The 18,706-nt window shown below is 36.4% G+C and overlaps 1 protein-coding gene across 2 annotated transcripts in view; it reads left to right on the top strand.

The window, feature by feature from the left end:
- LOC117342117 (glutamate receptor ionotropic, delta-1-like) overlaps positions 1–17,515 on the top strand; it is a 77,900-nt gene extending 60,385 nt beyond the window's left edge. Inside the window, exons 6-14 of one of the 2 annotated variants that reach the window (XM_033904120.1) lie at positions 6,474–6,590; positions 11,829–12,008; positions 13,011–13,102; positions 13,436–13,526; positions 13,909–14,236; positions 14,983–15,200; positions 15,890–16,161; positions 16,443–16,657; positions 17,280–17,515. In XM_033904120.1, the coding sequence (XP_033760011.1) occupies positions 6,474–6,590; positions 11,829–12,008; positions 13,011–13,102; positions 13,436–13,526; positions 13,909–14,236; positions 14,983–15,200; positions 15,890–16,161; positions 16,443–16,657; positions 17,280–17,293 (1,527 nt within the window). In that variant the 3' untranslated portion in view covers positions 17,294–17,515. Of the gene's footprint in view, positions 1–6,473; positions 6,591–11,828; positions 12,009–13,010; positions 13,103–13,435; positions 13,527–13,908; positions 14,237–14,982; positions 15,201–15,889; positions 16,162–16,442 lie in introns of both variants that reach the window. The other variant, XM_033904119.1, reaches the window with a different exon arrangement.
- The last annotated feature ends 1,191 nt before the right edge of the window (positions 17,516–18,706 follow it).

Genomic DNA, 18,706 nt, shown 5'->3' with positions numbered 1-18,706 from the left:
TATAATACATGACTCATGGCAATAGCACGTGTTGGTTCCGGATGGATAAATTGTATGTTTCTGGTGGTGGTGGCATGGAGGTGGGGGGGGGGGGGGGGGGGGGAGCGAATGGACAGGGATGGGGTGGTGTGTGTGTGTGTTGGTTGGTGTGGGGGACTAGGGGTTAGTAGGGTTGTGGTGGGGTGAGCGTTGGGTGGGTGTGAGGATGCAGAATATTGCAAGAGAACACACATATTAGACCAGATATTCGGAAATACAATGGCGGCGAACATACATATCTAGATAGATTCCAGGTAATGTCACCGGTGTGGCTACAACCTCACTGTTTACCCTGTATACATTGCACATAGATGATACTATTCACCAGTACGATCATGATATTGGCCGTAAAATGTACCCTGGTCCTCAACCTCGAAAACAAGTTAAAACAGATAATCAAAGCTAGCAATCAAAGTAAATAATGAAACGAGGACTCTACCAAAACATACGCAATACTCCCTACACAGATTCTTAGAGATCCCTTAAAAACAATAAATCTATGCTGAAAACCGAGAATCAAAATAACTAATCAATGCTGAAAACCGAGAATCAAAAACATCTAATTAATACTGAAAACCGACAGTCAAAAGCAACTCATCGATGCTGAAAACCAAGAATAAAAAATCTAACTGAGAGCCAAAAACAACTAATCATTGCTGATTACCGGGAGTCAAAAACAACTAATCAATGCTGAAAACCGAGAGTCAAAAACAACTAATCAATACTGATAACTAAGTGTCAAAAACAACTAATCAATGTTGATTACCGAGAGTCAAAAACAACTAATCAATGCTGAAAACCGAGAGTCAAAAACAACTAACCAATACTGATAACTAAGTTTCAAAAACAACTAATCATTGCTGATTACCGGGAGTCAAAAACAACTAATCAATGCTGAAAACCGAGAGTCAAAAACAACTAATCAATACTGATAACTAAGTGTCAAAAACAACTAATCATTGCTGATTACCGAGAGTCAAAAACAACTAATCAATGCTGAAAACCGAGAGTCAAAAACAACTAATCATTACTGATAACTAAGTGTCAAAAACAACTAATCATTGCTGATTACCGAGAGTCAAAAACAACTAATCAATGCTGAAAACCGAGAGTCAAAAACAACTAATCAATACTGATAACTAGGTGTCAAAAACAACTAATCAATGCTGATAACTAAGTGTCAAAAACAACTAATCAATGCTGAAAACCGACAGTCAAAAACAACTTATCAATGCTGAAAACCGACAGTCAAAAGCAACTAATCAATACTGATAACTAAGTGTCAAAAACAACTTATCAATGCTGAAAACCGACAGTCAAAAACAACTAATCAATGCTGATAACTGAGGGTCAAAAACAACTAATCAATACTGATAACTGAGAGCCAAAAACAATTAATCAATGCTGAAAACCGACAGTCAAAAACAACTAATCAATGCCGCTAACTAGGGGTCAAAACAAGTAATTATTACTAATAACAGAACATAAAAAACAACTCATCAATGCTGAAAACCAAGAATCAAAAACAACTAATCAATTCTGATACTTGAGAATCATAAGCAACTCATCAATGCTGAAAACCGAGAGTTAAAATAACTAATCAATTCTGATACCTGAGAATCATAAGCAAGATATTGCATACAATCATTGTTCGATATATTGGGTGAACATTCGCTAAACGAGAACAGAATTGATCATTCGGTAGCACTGGCTCTAAAACGAGCACTTACTTTTAATGAGTGTCTCAAAAAACCAACTCACTAACGTTTGGCAGACCCAACGATTCAGCTTGATATCATTTATAATCAGTAATAAATATTGATCACTATATACCGATCACTTAAGACAAAATAATGAAGATAAAAGCCTCGTTCAATCGAATCTACATTTCCGCTTTATACACCAATGTATTCGTTTTTAAGGCATGCTTACTGCTTTTCTTTTATACCGTTTTAGGTTTAATCAATATAATTAGGTCATTTCCACGAACGGTAGATAACAGACGGATAATCTTATAGTGTCGAGGAGAGAGCCAATCATCTTCGCCATGGGGGTGACCATTCACATCACTGCCTGTATACCGTCCAATTATCAATTATCAAATTATAATGTAACATCGTAACATACAAAAATATCTACCTGAAAAGGTAAATCTAAAGCGACACTATAGAATGTCATTACATTGAAATATCGTGTCACAAGCACATTTGCATGACATCCCTCTTGTTCCATTATACTGTAATGTCGTGTTAGAAACACATTGGTATGACATCACTCTCGGTCTAATATACTGTATATCATGTTAGAAACGCATTGGCATGACACCCCTCTTGTTCCATTATACTGTAATGTCGTGTTAGAAACACATTGGTATGACATCACTCTCCGTCCATTATACTGTATATCATGTTAGAAACACATTGGTATGACATTCTCTGTCGGTCTATTGTACTATAATGTCGTGTTAGAAACACATTGGTATGACATCACTCTCGGTCCATTATACTGTATATCATGTTAGAAACACATTGGTATGACATCACTCTCGGTCCATTATACTGTAATGTCGTGTTAGAAACACATTGGTATGACATCACTCTCCGTTCATTATACTGTAATTTCGTGTTAGAAACACATTGGTATGACATCACTCTCGGTCCACTATACTGTAATGTCATGTTAGAAACACATTGGCATGACATCACTCTCGGTCCATTATACTGTAATATCATGTTAGAAACACATTGGTATGACATCACTCTCGGTCCATTATACTGTAATGTCGTGTTAGAAACACATTGGTATGACATCACTCTCCGTCCATTATACTGTATATCATGTTAGAAACACATTGGTATGACATCACTCTCGGTCCATTATACTGTAATGTCGTGTTAGAAACACATTGGTATGACATCACTCTCCGTCCATTATACTCTAATGTCATGTTAGAAACACATCGGTATGACATCACTCTCGGCCCATTATACTGTAATGTCGTGTTAGAAACACATTGGTATGACATCACTCTCGGTCCATTATACTGTAATGTCGTGTTAGAAACACATTGGTATGACATCACTCTCCGTCCATTATACTGTAATGTCGTATTAGAAACACATTGGTATGACATCACTCTCGGTCCATTATACTGTAATGTCGTGTTAGAAACACATTGGTATGACATCACTCTCCGTCCATTATACTGTATATCATGTTAGAAACACATTGGTATGACATCACTCTCGGTCCATTATACTGTAATGTCGTTTTAGAAACACATTGGTATGACATCACTCTCACTCCATTATATTGTAATGTCGTGTTAGAAACACATTGGTATGACATCACTCTCGGTCCATTATACTGTAACGTCGTGTTAGAAACACATTGGTATGACATCACTCTCGGTCCATTATACTGTACATCATGTTAGAAACACATTGGTATGACATCACTCTCGGTCCATTATACTGTAATATCATGTTAGAAACACATTGGTATGACATCCCTCTTGTTCCATTATATTGTAATGTCATGTTAGAAACACATTTGTATGACATCACTCTCGGTCCATTATATTGTATATCATGTTTGAAACACATTTGTATGACATCACTCTCCGTCCATTATACTGTAATATCATGTTAGAAACACATTGGTATGGCATCACTCTCCGTCCATTATACTGTAATGTCGTGTTAGAAACACATTGGTATGACATCACTCTCGGTCCATTATATTGTAATATCATGTTAGAAACACATTGGTATGACATCACTCTCCGTTCATTATACTGTAATATCATGTTAGAAACACATTGGTATGACATCACTCTCGGTCCATTATACTGTAATGTCATGTTAGAAACACATTGGTATGACATCACTCTCCGTCCATGATACTGTAATGTCGTGTTAGAAACACATTGGTAAGACATCACTCTCGGTCCATTATACTGCAATGTCGTGTAAGAAACACATCGGTATGACATCACTCTCCGTCCATTATACTGTATGTCGTGTTAGAAACACATTGGTATGACATCACTCTCGGTCCATTATACTGTATATCATGTTAGAAACACATCGGTATGACATCACTCTCCGTCCATTATACTGTAATGTAGTGTTAGAAACACATCGGTATGACATCACTCTCCGTCCATTATACTGTATGTCGTGTTAGAAACACATTGGTATGACATCACTCTCGGTCCATTATACTGTAATGTCGTGTTAGAAACACATCGGTATGACATCACTCTCCGTCCATTATACTGTATGTCGTGTTAGAAACACATTGGTATGACATCACTCTCGGTCCATTATACTGTAATGTCGTGTTAGAAACACATTGGTATGACATCACTCTCCGTCCATTATACTGTAATGTCATGTTAGAAACACATCGGTATGACATCACTCTCGGTCCATTATACTGTATATCATGTTAGAAACACATTGGTATGACATCACTCTCGGTCCATTATACTGTATGTCGTTTTAGAAACACATGGGGGGGGGGGGGTAGACATCCACTCTCGGTGTCCATATAATTGTAATGTCGTGTTAGAAGTAGGAAAACACATTGGTATGACATCACTCTCGGTCCATTATATTGTAATGTCGTGGTTAGAAACTACAGTGGTATGACATCACTCCCTCCGTCCATTTATACTGTATATCATGTTAGAAACACATTGGTAAGACATCACTCTCGTCCATTATACTGAAATGTCCGATGTTTAGAAAACACATTGGTATGACATCACTCTCCGTCCATTATACTGTATATCATGTTAGAAACACATTGGTATGACATCACTCTCGGTCCATTATACTGTAATGTCATGTGAAACACATTGGTATGACATCACTCTCCGTTCATTATCCTGTAATATCATGTTAGAAACACATTGGTATGACATCACTCTCGGTCCATTATACTGTAATGTCGTGTTAGAAACACATTGGTATGACATCACTCTCCGTCCATTATACTGTATATCATGTTAGAAACACATTGGTATGACATCACTCTCCGTCCATTATACTGTAATATCATGTTAGAAACACATTGGTATGACATCACTCTCGGTCCATTATACTGTAATGTCGTGTTAGAAACACATTGGTATGACATCACTCTCCGTCCATTATACTGTATATCATGTTAGAAACACATTGGTATGACATCACTCTCCGTCCATTATACTGTAATATCATGTTAGAAACACATTGGTATGACATCACGCTCGGTCCATTATACTGTAATGTCGTGTTTGAAACACATTGGTATGACATCACTCTCGGTCCATTATACTGTATGTCGTGTTAGGTATGACATTGGTATGACATCACTCTCGGTCCATTATACTGTAATGTCGTGTTAGAAACACATTGGTATGACATCACTCTCCGTCCATTATACTGTATATCATGTTAGAAACACATTGGTATGACATCCCTCTTGTTCCATTATACTGTAATGTCGTATTAGAAACACATTGGTATGACATCACTCTCGGTCCATTATACTGTATGTCGTGTTAGAAACACATTGGTATGACATCACTCTCCGTCCATTATACTGTAATGTCGTGTTAGAAACACATTGGTATGACATCACTATCGGTCCATTATACTGTAATGTCGTATTAGAAACACATTGGTATGACATCACTCTCGGTCCATTATACTGTAATGTCATGTTAGAAACACATTGGCATGACATCCCTCTTGTTCCATTATACTGTAATGTCGTGTTAGAAACACATTGGTATGACATCACTCTCGGTCCATTATACTGTAATGTCGTGTTAGAAACACATCGGCATGACATCACTCTCCGTCCATTATACTGTATATCATGTTAGAAACACATTGGTATGACATCACTCTCGGTCCATTATACTGTAATGTTGTGTTAGAAACACATCGGCATGACATCACTCTCCGTTCATTATACTGTAATATCATGTTAGAAACACATTGGTATGACATCACTCTCCGTCCATTATACTGTATGTCGTGTTAGAAACACATTGGTATGACAGCACTCTCCGTCCATTATACTGTATGTCGTGTTAGGTATGACATTCTCTGTCGGTCCATTATACTGTATGTCGTGTAAGGTATGACATTCTCTGTCGGTCCATTATACTGTATGTCGTGTTAGGTATGACATTCTCTGTCGGTCCATTATACTGTATGTCGTGTAAGGTATGACATTCTCTGTCGGTCCATTATACTGTAATATGTAATGTTAGAATGTTAGAAGAACATTGACATGAGCCAAACCAATAGATTAAAATTATGCGAATCAAAGAAAGGTCTGTCTTTCGGATGTAGATTTTTTGTTTTTAGGGAATTGAGATATATAACGATAATAGAAGAAATGTTGCTGACTGTTTAGGAACATGTTGATTTCAGGACGTACAGACGTACATACAGACTGTGCTGAGAGAAATCGGCGGCAGCTACAACCTGTCTTACGATGAGGAAAACAATACCACTCTCAAAATGCTGACGATGGATAAATTCGTCTCGGTAAGCAGTTTTTTTTATCTGGGCTTTGTCCATTATCAATGATGAATCCATTCTTTATGGATAACAACACTAAGCTAGCATATTGTTGGTCAATACTTCAATGATAATTAATTGCAATCCTATCATGATGTTTGTGAATACTTCACCAAAAGATATAATGAACAAAGCTGATAATATAATGTTGAAATTGATTGGCATAACGATAAAACCCAACAAATGTTGGTAGAACCATGTACATTTTGTAATTTGCTCATATAATATAATATAATAATAATATCAACTCTAATATTAATGACCTCATACAACATAACGATAAACCATATAACGCATGTGGGCTAATACCGTGCCTTATTATGTTGCTCATTAGTGTATTTATGCAAAATATATATATTACCACTAATAGGTTGAGATGACGTCACATCGTGTACAGGTCCCGTGTAGTGTCTGCAATTCCTGACACAAAGGTTTCATTATGTGTTTTCAGTGCTTTGTTCGATTTTTATATTTAAATTGATCAGATACAACATCAATCAATACGATATATAAATTTTGTTAAAAAAAATATGTTACGCATAAGACTTTGTCGTCAGTACGTTCGTGTTCACAGCTTGGATCGGCTGTCATGGCAACGACGATGCTTGTGGTTTAACTACAGTGATGTACAACTGAAAACTTCGACACTATACCTTTTTCCATTGGAAATGATTTATTGATAATTAATTAATACCGATCCATTGCATTCGTCTATCAACGTTTGTTTGTGTCTATATGCCGATGTCAATACTTAAAACACCGAATAAGCTAAAAGTTCAAAAACCGAAGCGTGAACATTAACACTATAAATCGTCCTAGAATACCCAACATCTAAAAGCAATGCTTATGAAACAGATAAAAGCGCGAAGACATTCTTATGAAAGAAGAATGTGTAACACTTCCCTCCAGTTTCTAAGTACGATGAACAAGTGTATCATGTTTATTTGTACGTTAATGGGGTACTCTGGCCATATTTGCCGACCAAGTGTTAACGTAGTGTTTCGTACCGGTCACATGACCACGCGAGAACACGAGGACCGCTGATAGATAAGGACGTTGGACACCGAACATTAAAAGCTTGTTGTGAATCATACAGAACTGACGAGGAAATCATTAAATAATGTATTTGTTTTAAAATTTAAATATTTTTTTTTGTTTAAAAATTAAAATGATTTTTGTTCTGCTCGATTATAAATCCAACATTAACAGTTATGTGATATATATGATACAATCATAGAATCCAATGGAGACTATAGTATAATGAACATATCATTTCACATAGTTTTTTCTATACCGTATGGTTTTCCAGATGATTCCGATTACAGGATGCATACATGCTCTCAGGAGAATGACTAGCCTATCACGGCTAGAGGTCTGATCAATGGACACCCTTGACATCCATTGTAGTGAACACAATATAACATGAAACCTATTTACGTACTGACCGGGTGTGTGTTGTTGTATCAGTGGTATTCAGCGATCCATACATATAACACCACTCTGTTTTGTCTCGTATAATAATTTGTATTTTGCATGTACATTAGAATCTTTCTATCAGGTTCACAAAATGCAAACATAGTTCATGTTTTTGTAATTATACGATATCGAGGAATTTGTATCTCATTGATTAAACTCTGCATTATATCATTTGCTTACTTGAACTTCCCCTTTTATTTTGGATCACTACACTTGGGCCTGTTTGTCTTTGTCAATGCTCTTACTAAAGCAACAAAAAATTACCAGGTCAATCATTATATCAAGCCGTTTGTACCACCATAAACGAAAACATCCCTGGCATCATTAACGAGTCCTAAATATAGATACAATAGTACATCTAATTTGAAACTATGGTTACTGTCGGATTTTATGACGGATCTTAAATACGAGAATACTTCTTAAAAACCGTTCATTATCATAGATAACGTAAAGTCCTTCAGGATTACTCAAATCCGGCAAAATCAACTTTATCTAGATCGGCAATATAATTACGCGTGGTACTGATCTAATCCGGAATGACAACATCTACAGTCTATTATTTCATCTTAACATGCCTTATAAAATGAATTCAATACCGCCGGGATCTGAAATACAATGAAATACACATCCCCATTGTCGACATCAATATGTAGAAGAAAGGCTAAGTCGATGGTACATAAGACACCTATACAACTACACTGAACTACAATTAACAGAGAATCCGGAGAGTAAATCCTCACATCCGTAATTAATGGACTTTCTTTTCTCTGATGTGTTCAGTATTCTAATTAACATGAGAAGGATTTTAAATTCTACCACTGGTTGATTTCACGACTCAGATATCACAGAAATAAAAACACTACAGTATTAGCCATTAGGCGATGTTTCGTGTTTTCATTTTATTTTTCATACGATCAGGAGAACTGTGGTCAGTCGAGGCTTGTTTTCTTTGACATTCATAATGCATTTAGATCTATAATAGAAGTTGTTTTCTTATTTTATGAATTACGGCAGAAAGCTAAAATTGATCATGATATACTTATGACACTTGATTACATTTTTGTTTTGTTTTTTGTTTTTTATTTATTTTATTTTTGATTCACACATATTCATACATTTTGATTTACTACAAACTGTGTTTACATATTATAAGAATTGTACCTGCTGCCCCCATTGCATGATCGTAAGAGGCGACTAAATTTGGGATCTCATCTTTTCTCTTCTTTCTTAACAACTTTCTTCTTCCTAATGTCTCCCTTGACACTGCCTCACGTTTGGCCTTTAGTTGAGCGTTCGCCCCTGTGAGGAAGGCTTTGGGTTCTGTCCCCTGGCCGAGACATACCAGAGTCTTTACAAATGGTAGTTGCTGCTCCTGCTTAGCGCTCAGCATACAAGGAGTGGGACGACTGGTTCGCCCGTTGTCAGTATAATGTGACCGGGTGGGGTGTCCTGCTGGGTGTCTTCGGCAGTATGCTTCAGTGAGGTAGCACTATAAATCGGCAAAAGTTCCGGCCTATCACAAGGAGACTTAACACGAACATACCGCAGCCTCCCAAAACACACATACGCACTCACCACACGCATGCATGTCGCACGCACTGGAGGCCGTCCTTAAATGACCTTAGCTGTTAAATGGACGTTAAGCAAAATAAACCAAACTAAACCAAATGTTCAACTAAATGCCTGTTCAATTGGTTGCCATTTTTTATTCATTATATGAATTTCATTGTGTTTATAATGACAAAAATGTATTTATATTTCTCTCTGTCTCAAATATGACAAAGCACCTGTTACATGTATCAAAGGAGTAGCAGAACAATATCTATATATAATGATTGCATTTTTGCCAATGAAATATGGAAATTTAGCAAACTGATCAAACTTATATTTGCCATACAGCGATGAGCAGTGAAAATATGTTTTATAGTTTTTAACCAATCAGAGCGAACCTTTGTTTTCACCTCACTGAATCTTGCCGATTATTCCAAGTGAAGCGAAAAGAGATAGATGGGTTATTTTGCTGTAATTCTGAAATATTCAGACTAGTTTTTGACACAATACTCACTTGACGTTAGCGTGTCATGCTCATATTCTCCGATAACAACTTAAAATGCTTAAATTGCGCTGATCAGTTCTTCCAAAATGACGCCACCAAGTTGACATGGAGTAACGCCACAAAGACACGACGTAATGAATTATGTAACTGATTCCCGCATTTTTTTTGCACTATTTCCGATGTTTTTAATTTCGTTTTTTAGCATGAAAATGCAAAGATATATATACTTATATCGATATTCTGCCATACTCGTGAAATATATGTTATATTCAACTGGAAACCATTCAATGTCCTCTCTATATATGTAGCGTCTTATTATAAAAAAACAACAATTTAATATATCTTTTTAATAATTGCTGCAGTAACCTAAGATGGCATCCATTTTGTCGAGTTCAATGGCAATGTTATATTTTTCATGAAGCAGGTTTGAAAACTCTCCAAATCACATTAACATGAATACATTGCCACATAAGATGATACAAGTCTTTATCTTCTTAATTGCAGAAAGTACACCTCTTTATCATCTTTTACTTCATATTTGTATCGAAGAGTATTAATGCACAACATTCTATGATTTATTTTGAACTGAAAATTTCTTAAAATTATATTATGTTTACAACTCCCTGGTATCAAATAGGTCAATTTCCAATTAATATCTAGATTTTGTAAGTCTTGAGACCACTCTTAGGTTTATAGAGAGAACAGGTGATCAGAATTCTGAATAAAAGGTCTTAGTTAGTTTGACAAAAAATCCGATAAGTCTGATATCATCTGTTTCTTGAAACGTATTGTTACCATAGCTACGAATATACCTTTTACATATGCCCAGAATAGCTAAAATAATGTCATAGAACTTAATTTTCTGACCATGTGGCATATTAAAGTTTTGAGAAGTCATAACGCAACCATCATTTTCAATAAAATCTGCTATCCTGTTGATACAATGTAACTTTAACTTGCCATTTCTGGTGCAGATTTGCTTTATATTATGATTAAACCATATTGGCTTTGACAAGTAGTATTCAGCGTTATTTTGTTCCAAGTTTAGCGTACTCCATGCCCAAAATAATTATCTCTAAAAAGGATATAACTTATCGGTAATGTTTTGCATTATCATTTTAAACATATGGGAGAATGCTAATGGTTCCATATTTTTCCAATTTATCGAGCAAAAGCAGTTTCCATGGAGAGGTATTCTGGGGATCAAGTATTTTCTGAATCCAAGTCATTTCCATAGATTTGATAATCTGTCAATGTCAATCATTTTTAGGCCATCGTTGTCCCGACTACTTTTAATGTAGACCTCTTTAAAATATTTGTCCTTTTTATCATTCGAAATTAAATTAAAATATATTTCATTTAATTGTCGAAGAAAGCAGGTGGCATGGGTAAAACTGTTAATAGTTTTCACTAGAATTGGAATTGCCAGCGACTTGATGACGGTGATTTTTTTAAAGTCATGGTTAGAAATCTTAAAGACCAGTTCTTCAAAACCGTTGTACTTCCATAATGTTTTGGTCATTTTATTATAAAATTGTACAATATGTATCTGCCGTAAATGATATTCGAAATAAAGTGTAAAATACAAAATTAAATATAATGTTCTCAAAGTGAACCGCACTGATCATCATGTTAACATGGCATGTTCTGTAGTTCTACTTTATTTCGTCCAGAGCAACAAAGTCATGTGTCAGTGGGTAGCCATAGAAGCCCTGATGTGGACCAAATCCGGAAGAAAATTCCAGACCGTCGGACATATCCGGGATTCCGGCAGAGTACTCACTTCCGGTGACATATTCCCTAACGCCAAATTTGGATTTAATGGTCGGGAATTTCTAGTATCCACCAATGTGGTAGGTTTGATTACAAAGATAATTGTACTGGTGAAGTCTTGATCATTGCTGTCAATATATTTTTTTGGTTTGTTGATGGCAGTTTCAAAATAGACCATAGTCATTTTGTAATTTTCATCACCTGTTTTTTTCCAAGTGAAGTCTTAAAACCTGCAATTAACTTAACAGAAACTACGACAATTATATTTTTTACTACAATATTTATGTTCATTTTACACCCTCCCACGTTGACAACCCCACCCACGCAATTTTCTAGGTGTCCATACACAACCGGATGTTTTGAACATATGTAATATATGCAGCTGATTTTCAAGCATCCTCCTTCAAAATATTAACCTTATCACTGATTGACCGCTGAAAAGCACCTTTCATTTACTGGTGATAGTGTAAATTGGATGTTTGCATATTCGCGATAATACTGACGACAGTTGGTGTGAATAGGAGTAAGTGAATAGATAGTGATTTTAGCTCGTCTGAGAAAAAGTTAATTTGGCATGTTACTATCCTTTTTCATCCGTCTTAGTGAATCAGTCATTAACATTTAATTTTATAAACATAAATGAGGAAATTCAATGAAACTTCATAGAAATGATTAGCGCTTGCTCCTCACCCGTTGTCATTGCATGTCCATCAATTAAAATCGTATGATACTGAAGGAAACTTCATAAGAATACTTTTCCGAGTCTCATTGCAAACATATCAGCTCTTTTAAAAATATATTACAAACAGATATTGCAGCAAGGTAGGCTATATCAGCTTCACATCTGACTTTGTTTGGTATAACGCAAGTATATATCATTTTACCTGTGCCAATAAGGCGCAAGGGCTTCTTATGTAATATCTCCATACCTTATAATAGCTAAAGGGTATCAAATCTCTGTTTCATAGTTAACGGTACAAACATGAAATAGTAGATATTACATTTTTTATCATTTGACCGTATTTGTTCCTCCCACGCAGGTCTGTGTAAATGTATAAATCCTGTTTCTATTATCTTCACAGTGGGATCCGTTTGTTGCTAAACACGATAATATGACGTTCACTGGATTCTGCATGGACATGCTGGATCATTTAGCAGCCAGTTTGAACTTTACGTAAGTATGGATGTTAATGTTGTATTTCAGTCACTTTGCATTTTTATCGACTCAGTAAATGTAACATTTCGGAGCTATATTCGTTTGCGCTTAATACGCCTATGGCAGAAACAGAATCAAATACAGGACAAAATCGTCAAAATGATCTTATCGTTTTATATATATGTACTACTAAAATACTGATATAAATTTAATTGATAAAAAAGGAATCCATATTTATCTTGGATAGAAAAATATAGAGCAGGAATTCACATTGAAAACAAGATATTCAATACAAATTCGAACTTGACCTGATATGAAAGTTAAATGTTGACTTACCTCGTCACTGTTTAGATACCGTTTGACTATGCCGGCAGATCTCGCTTGGGGGATGGAGTTCGACAACGGCAGCTTCAATGGTTTGGTCGGTCAAATGCAGAGAAATGTACGTGCATCTCTTATTAATACAATGGTGCTGATTGATACAGCACTGTTTGGGTGGGAAAAACCTTCAAATGGAAAGTTAAGTGTAAAAACATGCCATGTAGAAATTTGTATTCAATTTTCAATTACAATTCAAACAGGTCCTCACATAAGATATTCATGAACTCAACTATAATTGTAATCTGTACTTTAAAAATCCATTAAAATAATAATATATTGATATAAATGACTATCTCAACTAAGTAAAATCAATTCTATTTCCAAGAAAGTCTCTTTACAAATATTTCTGTCGTTCTTTTATTAAGAACATTTCATCAAAAGTATAACTCACACGTCAGTACTCACTTGGAATATTTCTTAGCATTGTTGTCCTATTGTCACAGGAGATAGACCTAACGGTGGCCCCGATGTCTATCCAGACAAATCGCGAGGCAGTCATGGATTTCTCGTACCCTTATTTCTATGAGCCAACCGTAATGATTCTGAAAAAGCCCGACCCCTCCGAAACAAAATGGCGGACCCTGATCGACCCCTTCACCACGACAGTCCTGATCTGTATAGGAATAGCACTGCCAACAATGTCCTTCGTGATGTGGATGTTGGAGTATCTCAGTCCGTACTACAGTCATATAACGGACAGAGCTTCCATGAGGGGGCTTCATCACTTCTCAGACTCGTTTTGGTACCTGTATGGCGCCCTCCTCACACAAGGTAACCTAGGCAACACATACTGTCAATGATATAACAACATGTCACCATTATCTGCTGTTAGTCCATCACTGGTCCGTGATCTCTGAGGAAGTGGCGATTTGTTTTCTATTTTCCGTACAAGTAATGGTTCTTCCCTTGACGGTGTTGCTGTAGGCCGCGGTTTCATCCTTAACTAAGATCCGCCCTCACATCTAACATCTAACTGTTATCCCTTTTCAAACTCCTTAGACATGATTTTTGCCGAGAAAAACCATCGATAAGATCTTTAAATCACTAACAAGAATTACTTTTCCCCTTTAGATATATTGTCGATGTGTTAAGGAAAGAAAACAACACATTTTTCACATGAAAACATCGGCGATGCTCCGGTTAGAAGGACTCATACCAATGAGACAAATATAAAGAAAACAACCATTTTGTGATAATTGCATATATAGTTTTACACTCTGGTGTGGTGACGTGTGATATTTCGACTATTTTGTTGAATATTTAGCTATACGTGAAGCTGTCCTCTTAAGTAAAGATCTGACAGTATTCCTTTCAAACTGTCAGACTAGTGATGCAGTAAGATTGCTCTTTTCAGTGTACTATCTTTATTTTCTATTTTTACTGAAATCATATCAGAGTGTGTTTACAGCTTGTTGTGTATCTCCATTTGATCCCCACAGATATATAATTTTTGATAAAATGCCATTCGTGACTCTTGCCCACAACTAACATGGAACTATTTCTCGTTTCGATACCAGGTGGGGAACACATGTCGGACTCTGTCTCGGGAAGGACATTACTAAGCTTCTGGTGGCTCTTCTGTATCGCTATGATGGCCACATACAGCGGCAATCTCATTGCCTTCCTAACAGTTTCCAAGGAGAAACTGCCATTCGACACTATTGGCGGCATGGTCAAACAGGACGTTTATAAGTGGGGGACTATCGGAGGGACGGCCTTCATCGATATCTTTAAGGTATTGTAAACTGAGGCACAATAGAAAGCGCTCCCATTGATACATGTAGATACAGAGATATTTATTCAGTCACAATGGATGGGAGCTGTCATTAATGTATTTACTAAGACTTAATTTGCGAATATTACAGTGTATATTCCAGTCAATGGAGATGATTTATTACAGATATACCCGAAACGATGGAGGAAGGTTTTTATATTTTTGTTCTGAGGTGCATTGTCATTGGAAAGTCGACTTTCATAACTTCTTGTTATAGTGATCCAGTATACGTGATGTTTGTACTAGTTAAACGAAGAGAAGGTGCCGTGATAGCACAGTCAGTTAAAGTAGCGGCCACGTAACCTCAGATAAAGATCCGAGGTGAGAAGTTCGACGCTCCCTACCAGTGTCAGTTTGTCTTTCTCAGGAAGTTGAAAAGCAGGCCGGTCTGTGTTGTCATGGTTGTGTCCTTGGGCAAGGCACTTTACCCTTATTGTTATAGGTGGCATGTGACAATGAGGTAGTTACCAACTACAACAAGGAAACCCCGCCTCAAAATGATCCCACGTGGCGCTAAACCAACCAAAAACAAAACACGAAAATTGCCTTTAGTTTTTCCAACATGTATCTATTAATCGGATTTGATGAAGAATTTTAATTCCATCAAATAAGAAATAAAGTTGTATTCATGCATTTATGTAATATTACAGACATCCAAACAGCACGTGTACCAACAAGTGTGGGACGGACTTGTCCGCTTTAACCAGTCAGAAAACGACGTAATGAGCTCTAACCCGGAAGTCCATATAACCAAGGTACTGTCTGGGGACTACGTGTTTCTTGGGGATAAGACCTTTAACGAGATTAAGATGCGGAGCCGTAACGAGTGCGATTTGGTGATAACAAAAGAGGAGTTCCTACCTCTACAGTATGCGGTTGGACTTCCGAATAACTCCCCGTACACAAGGCTGTTCGCTAACGAGTAAGTACGCTAGGGTCATTCAGTTCGATAGTTATTCTTGGAATTCATATCGATAAGAGTTCGACAATATCTTTATAAAACTCTGTGGTCGTTGTTGCGAAATGTACGTGATAAATTCACCCTCATAAAAAATCTTTAAGTGTCCTTTTTTCGACATAATTATACGACATCATGAAATAGCCAGTCACAATCGGATAGGTATCGTCTTGTAAACTGCAATCGATGAAACTAAATGTATTCTTGTTTGGATTCATTAATTAAATGTACGCGTTTATTTTCAGAATACTTACAATTCATGAAAGTGGACTGTTGCAAATTTGGAAACTAAAACATTGGCCTAAACAGAGCACATGTTACAGTTCGTTGGTACCTGAAGCTACAATAGTGAACTTGATTGACATACAGAGTGCTTTCTATCTGATCGGAATAGGGATTGTGGTGGCAGGAACAGTGTTGTTATGTGAATGTGGATACTCCTACTGGCAAAAACAAAAAGGTATCAACTCGCACACCGACGCAGTGATCCATAGACACACCAAAAGTATCTTATAACAACCATAGTTGATTACGCTCTCAATTAATTCGCGATTTCATTCTATTTTTTCAAACAGCGTAAAAGGAACCATTGAAAATTATAACCATCATAATATGGTAAAATAATTCATACACGTTTTTGTGACGACTTATTTTCAACAATCAACGGCGTGTTTTCCGTTTTAATGTATATATATATATTAACTTAATATTGTCATGGCGTGAACATCATAAAAATAAAACTCTTGGGAATATTTGTAAGGAAATGGTATATCGTGCTGGAATGTACAATATATGTACGCCAATCTAAAATCTACAACCGCGTCTTATTTAAAGGTGCTACAGCTCTGACAAAGAGTAGCTATGATCAACGGAAAATAGAAAGAGTAGGTTGTATATTTTTATATATTAACATAAATTACATACTTGTCGCTATAATCATTTCCTAAAAGGTACATTAGGCTTCTCGTTTTTTTTATTTGCTGGCGTTAATAAGTTATAATTTCATAAGGCGGGAAGCATCTTGAAGGTGTTGGACTCATAGTGGAAGGTTTAAAGTTCTAAATTTTAACATTTTCCAAAAGCACAGGCAGCGTAGTAGGACAGCAGCACAGGCAGCGTAGTAGGACAGCAGAGCTTGTGTTAGACTGACAAATATACAACACCACAACTAGGAGAATGTTACAATACTAATGGCGGCGGGATAGTGGAGAAAATCCGAAACCGATGTCAGGAAAGAAGAATAACATAACTAGTCTTGACAATTATGTGTCTTATCTGTCTAATAACATTCTTATAATAAAATATTAACATTTGCTAAGAATCTGGTCGTCTTTATTTTGATTCGTTATTAATACAAAGCTGATCCGATATGTTATACACTGTGCCGTACCAACAAACATTCTTAGCCAACCTTCAACAGATGGTGGGCTATTGAAATCACCTTTGTTCGTGGTACCGGTCCGTCAGTCAATCTTAACCCATCCTTGTTAACGCTATTTCTGAAATGTACCAGTGAAATTTGTCCTGTAATTCTATGTACGTTTCCCTTGGTCTCCAGTTGTGCATATTGAATTTTGAAATTGACCTGAAAGCAATATGCCGACCATATTTGATTTAGAGTGTCGAAGTTATCTCAATATCCCAGAAAGTTTCCCATTCACCTTTCTTAAATGTCGGTTTCCCTTTGTTTGGTTTGTTTGTTTTTGTTTAACGTCCTATTAACAGCCAGGGTCATTAAGGACGTGCCAGGTTTTGGAGGTGGAGGAAAGCCGGAGTACCCGGAGAAAAACCACCGGCCTACGGTCAGTACCTGACAACTGCTCCACGTAGGTTTCGAACTCGCAACCCCTTGGTCCCTAAGTAACATTGAATTGTTTTTGCTATTGTTATTTCTTGAGAAGTACTAGAAGGAAATTCTAAAAAGTTTCATACGAAGGTGTGTGTTGGTCCCTGGTTGGTCCCATCGCATTTTGAATCTTTTCGGGAATACTAAATGGCCGGTTGGCAGTCTCCTCGTATTTTGACAAATACAGTTTGTTTTACTTAATACTCGAGAAAATCTGGAACAGCATTTTTTGAACTTCGTAATTATATAGGTTCCGCATGGTCCCTTGTAGTGCCTGTGCAATTTTTAAAGTGATTGGGAAAATAAATGACTGATAGGCAGTCGTCCTGGATTTTAACACTTGGAATTTGTTATTTCTTAAGAAATAGTGGAATCATGATATGTCAGATACCTTTAAAAGTTTGTTATTGCTATTTCTCAAAAAAAAAGTCTTGATTGAACTTTCTCAGACTTCATATTTAGCTTTTCTTCTGTCCTTTCTTGTGCTTGTCAAATTTTGAAACTGATCAAGAAAGGAAAGGACGACTAACAACCATTGTGTATTTTAAAACTTAAAACCTGTTCTCGCTATTTTTCAGAAAATTCTTCTTAGATAATTCATTACACACGTACATAGAATCCCCTTAGTATATTTATAGCATGGAATATTCGTTTGATAAAAAC

This window comes from Pecten maximus, chromosome 14 (genome assembly GCF_902652985.1).
Source record: "Pecten maximus chromosome 14, xPecMax1.1, whole genome shotgun sequence".
NCBI classification, from domain to species: Eukaryota; Metazoa; Mollusca; class Bivalvia; order Pectinida; family Pectinidae; genus Pecten; species Pecten maximus.
Note: the sequence above shows the minus strand (reverse complement) of the source record. Positions and strands in the feature narration are given on the sequence as shown.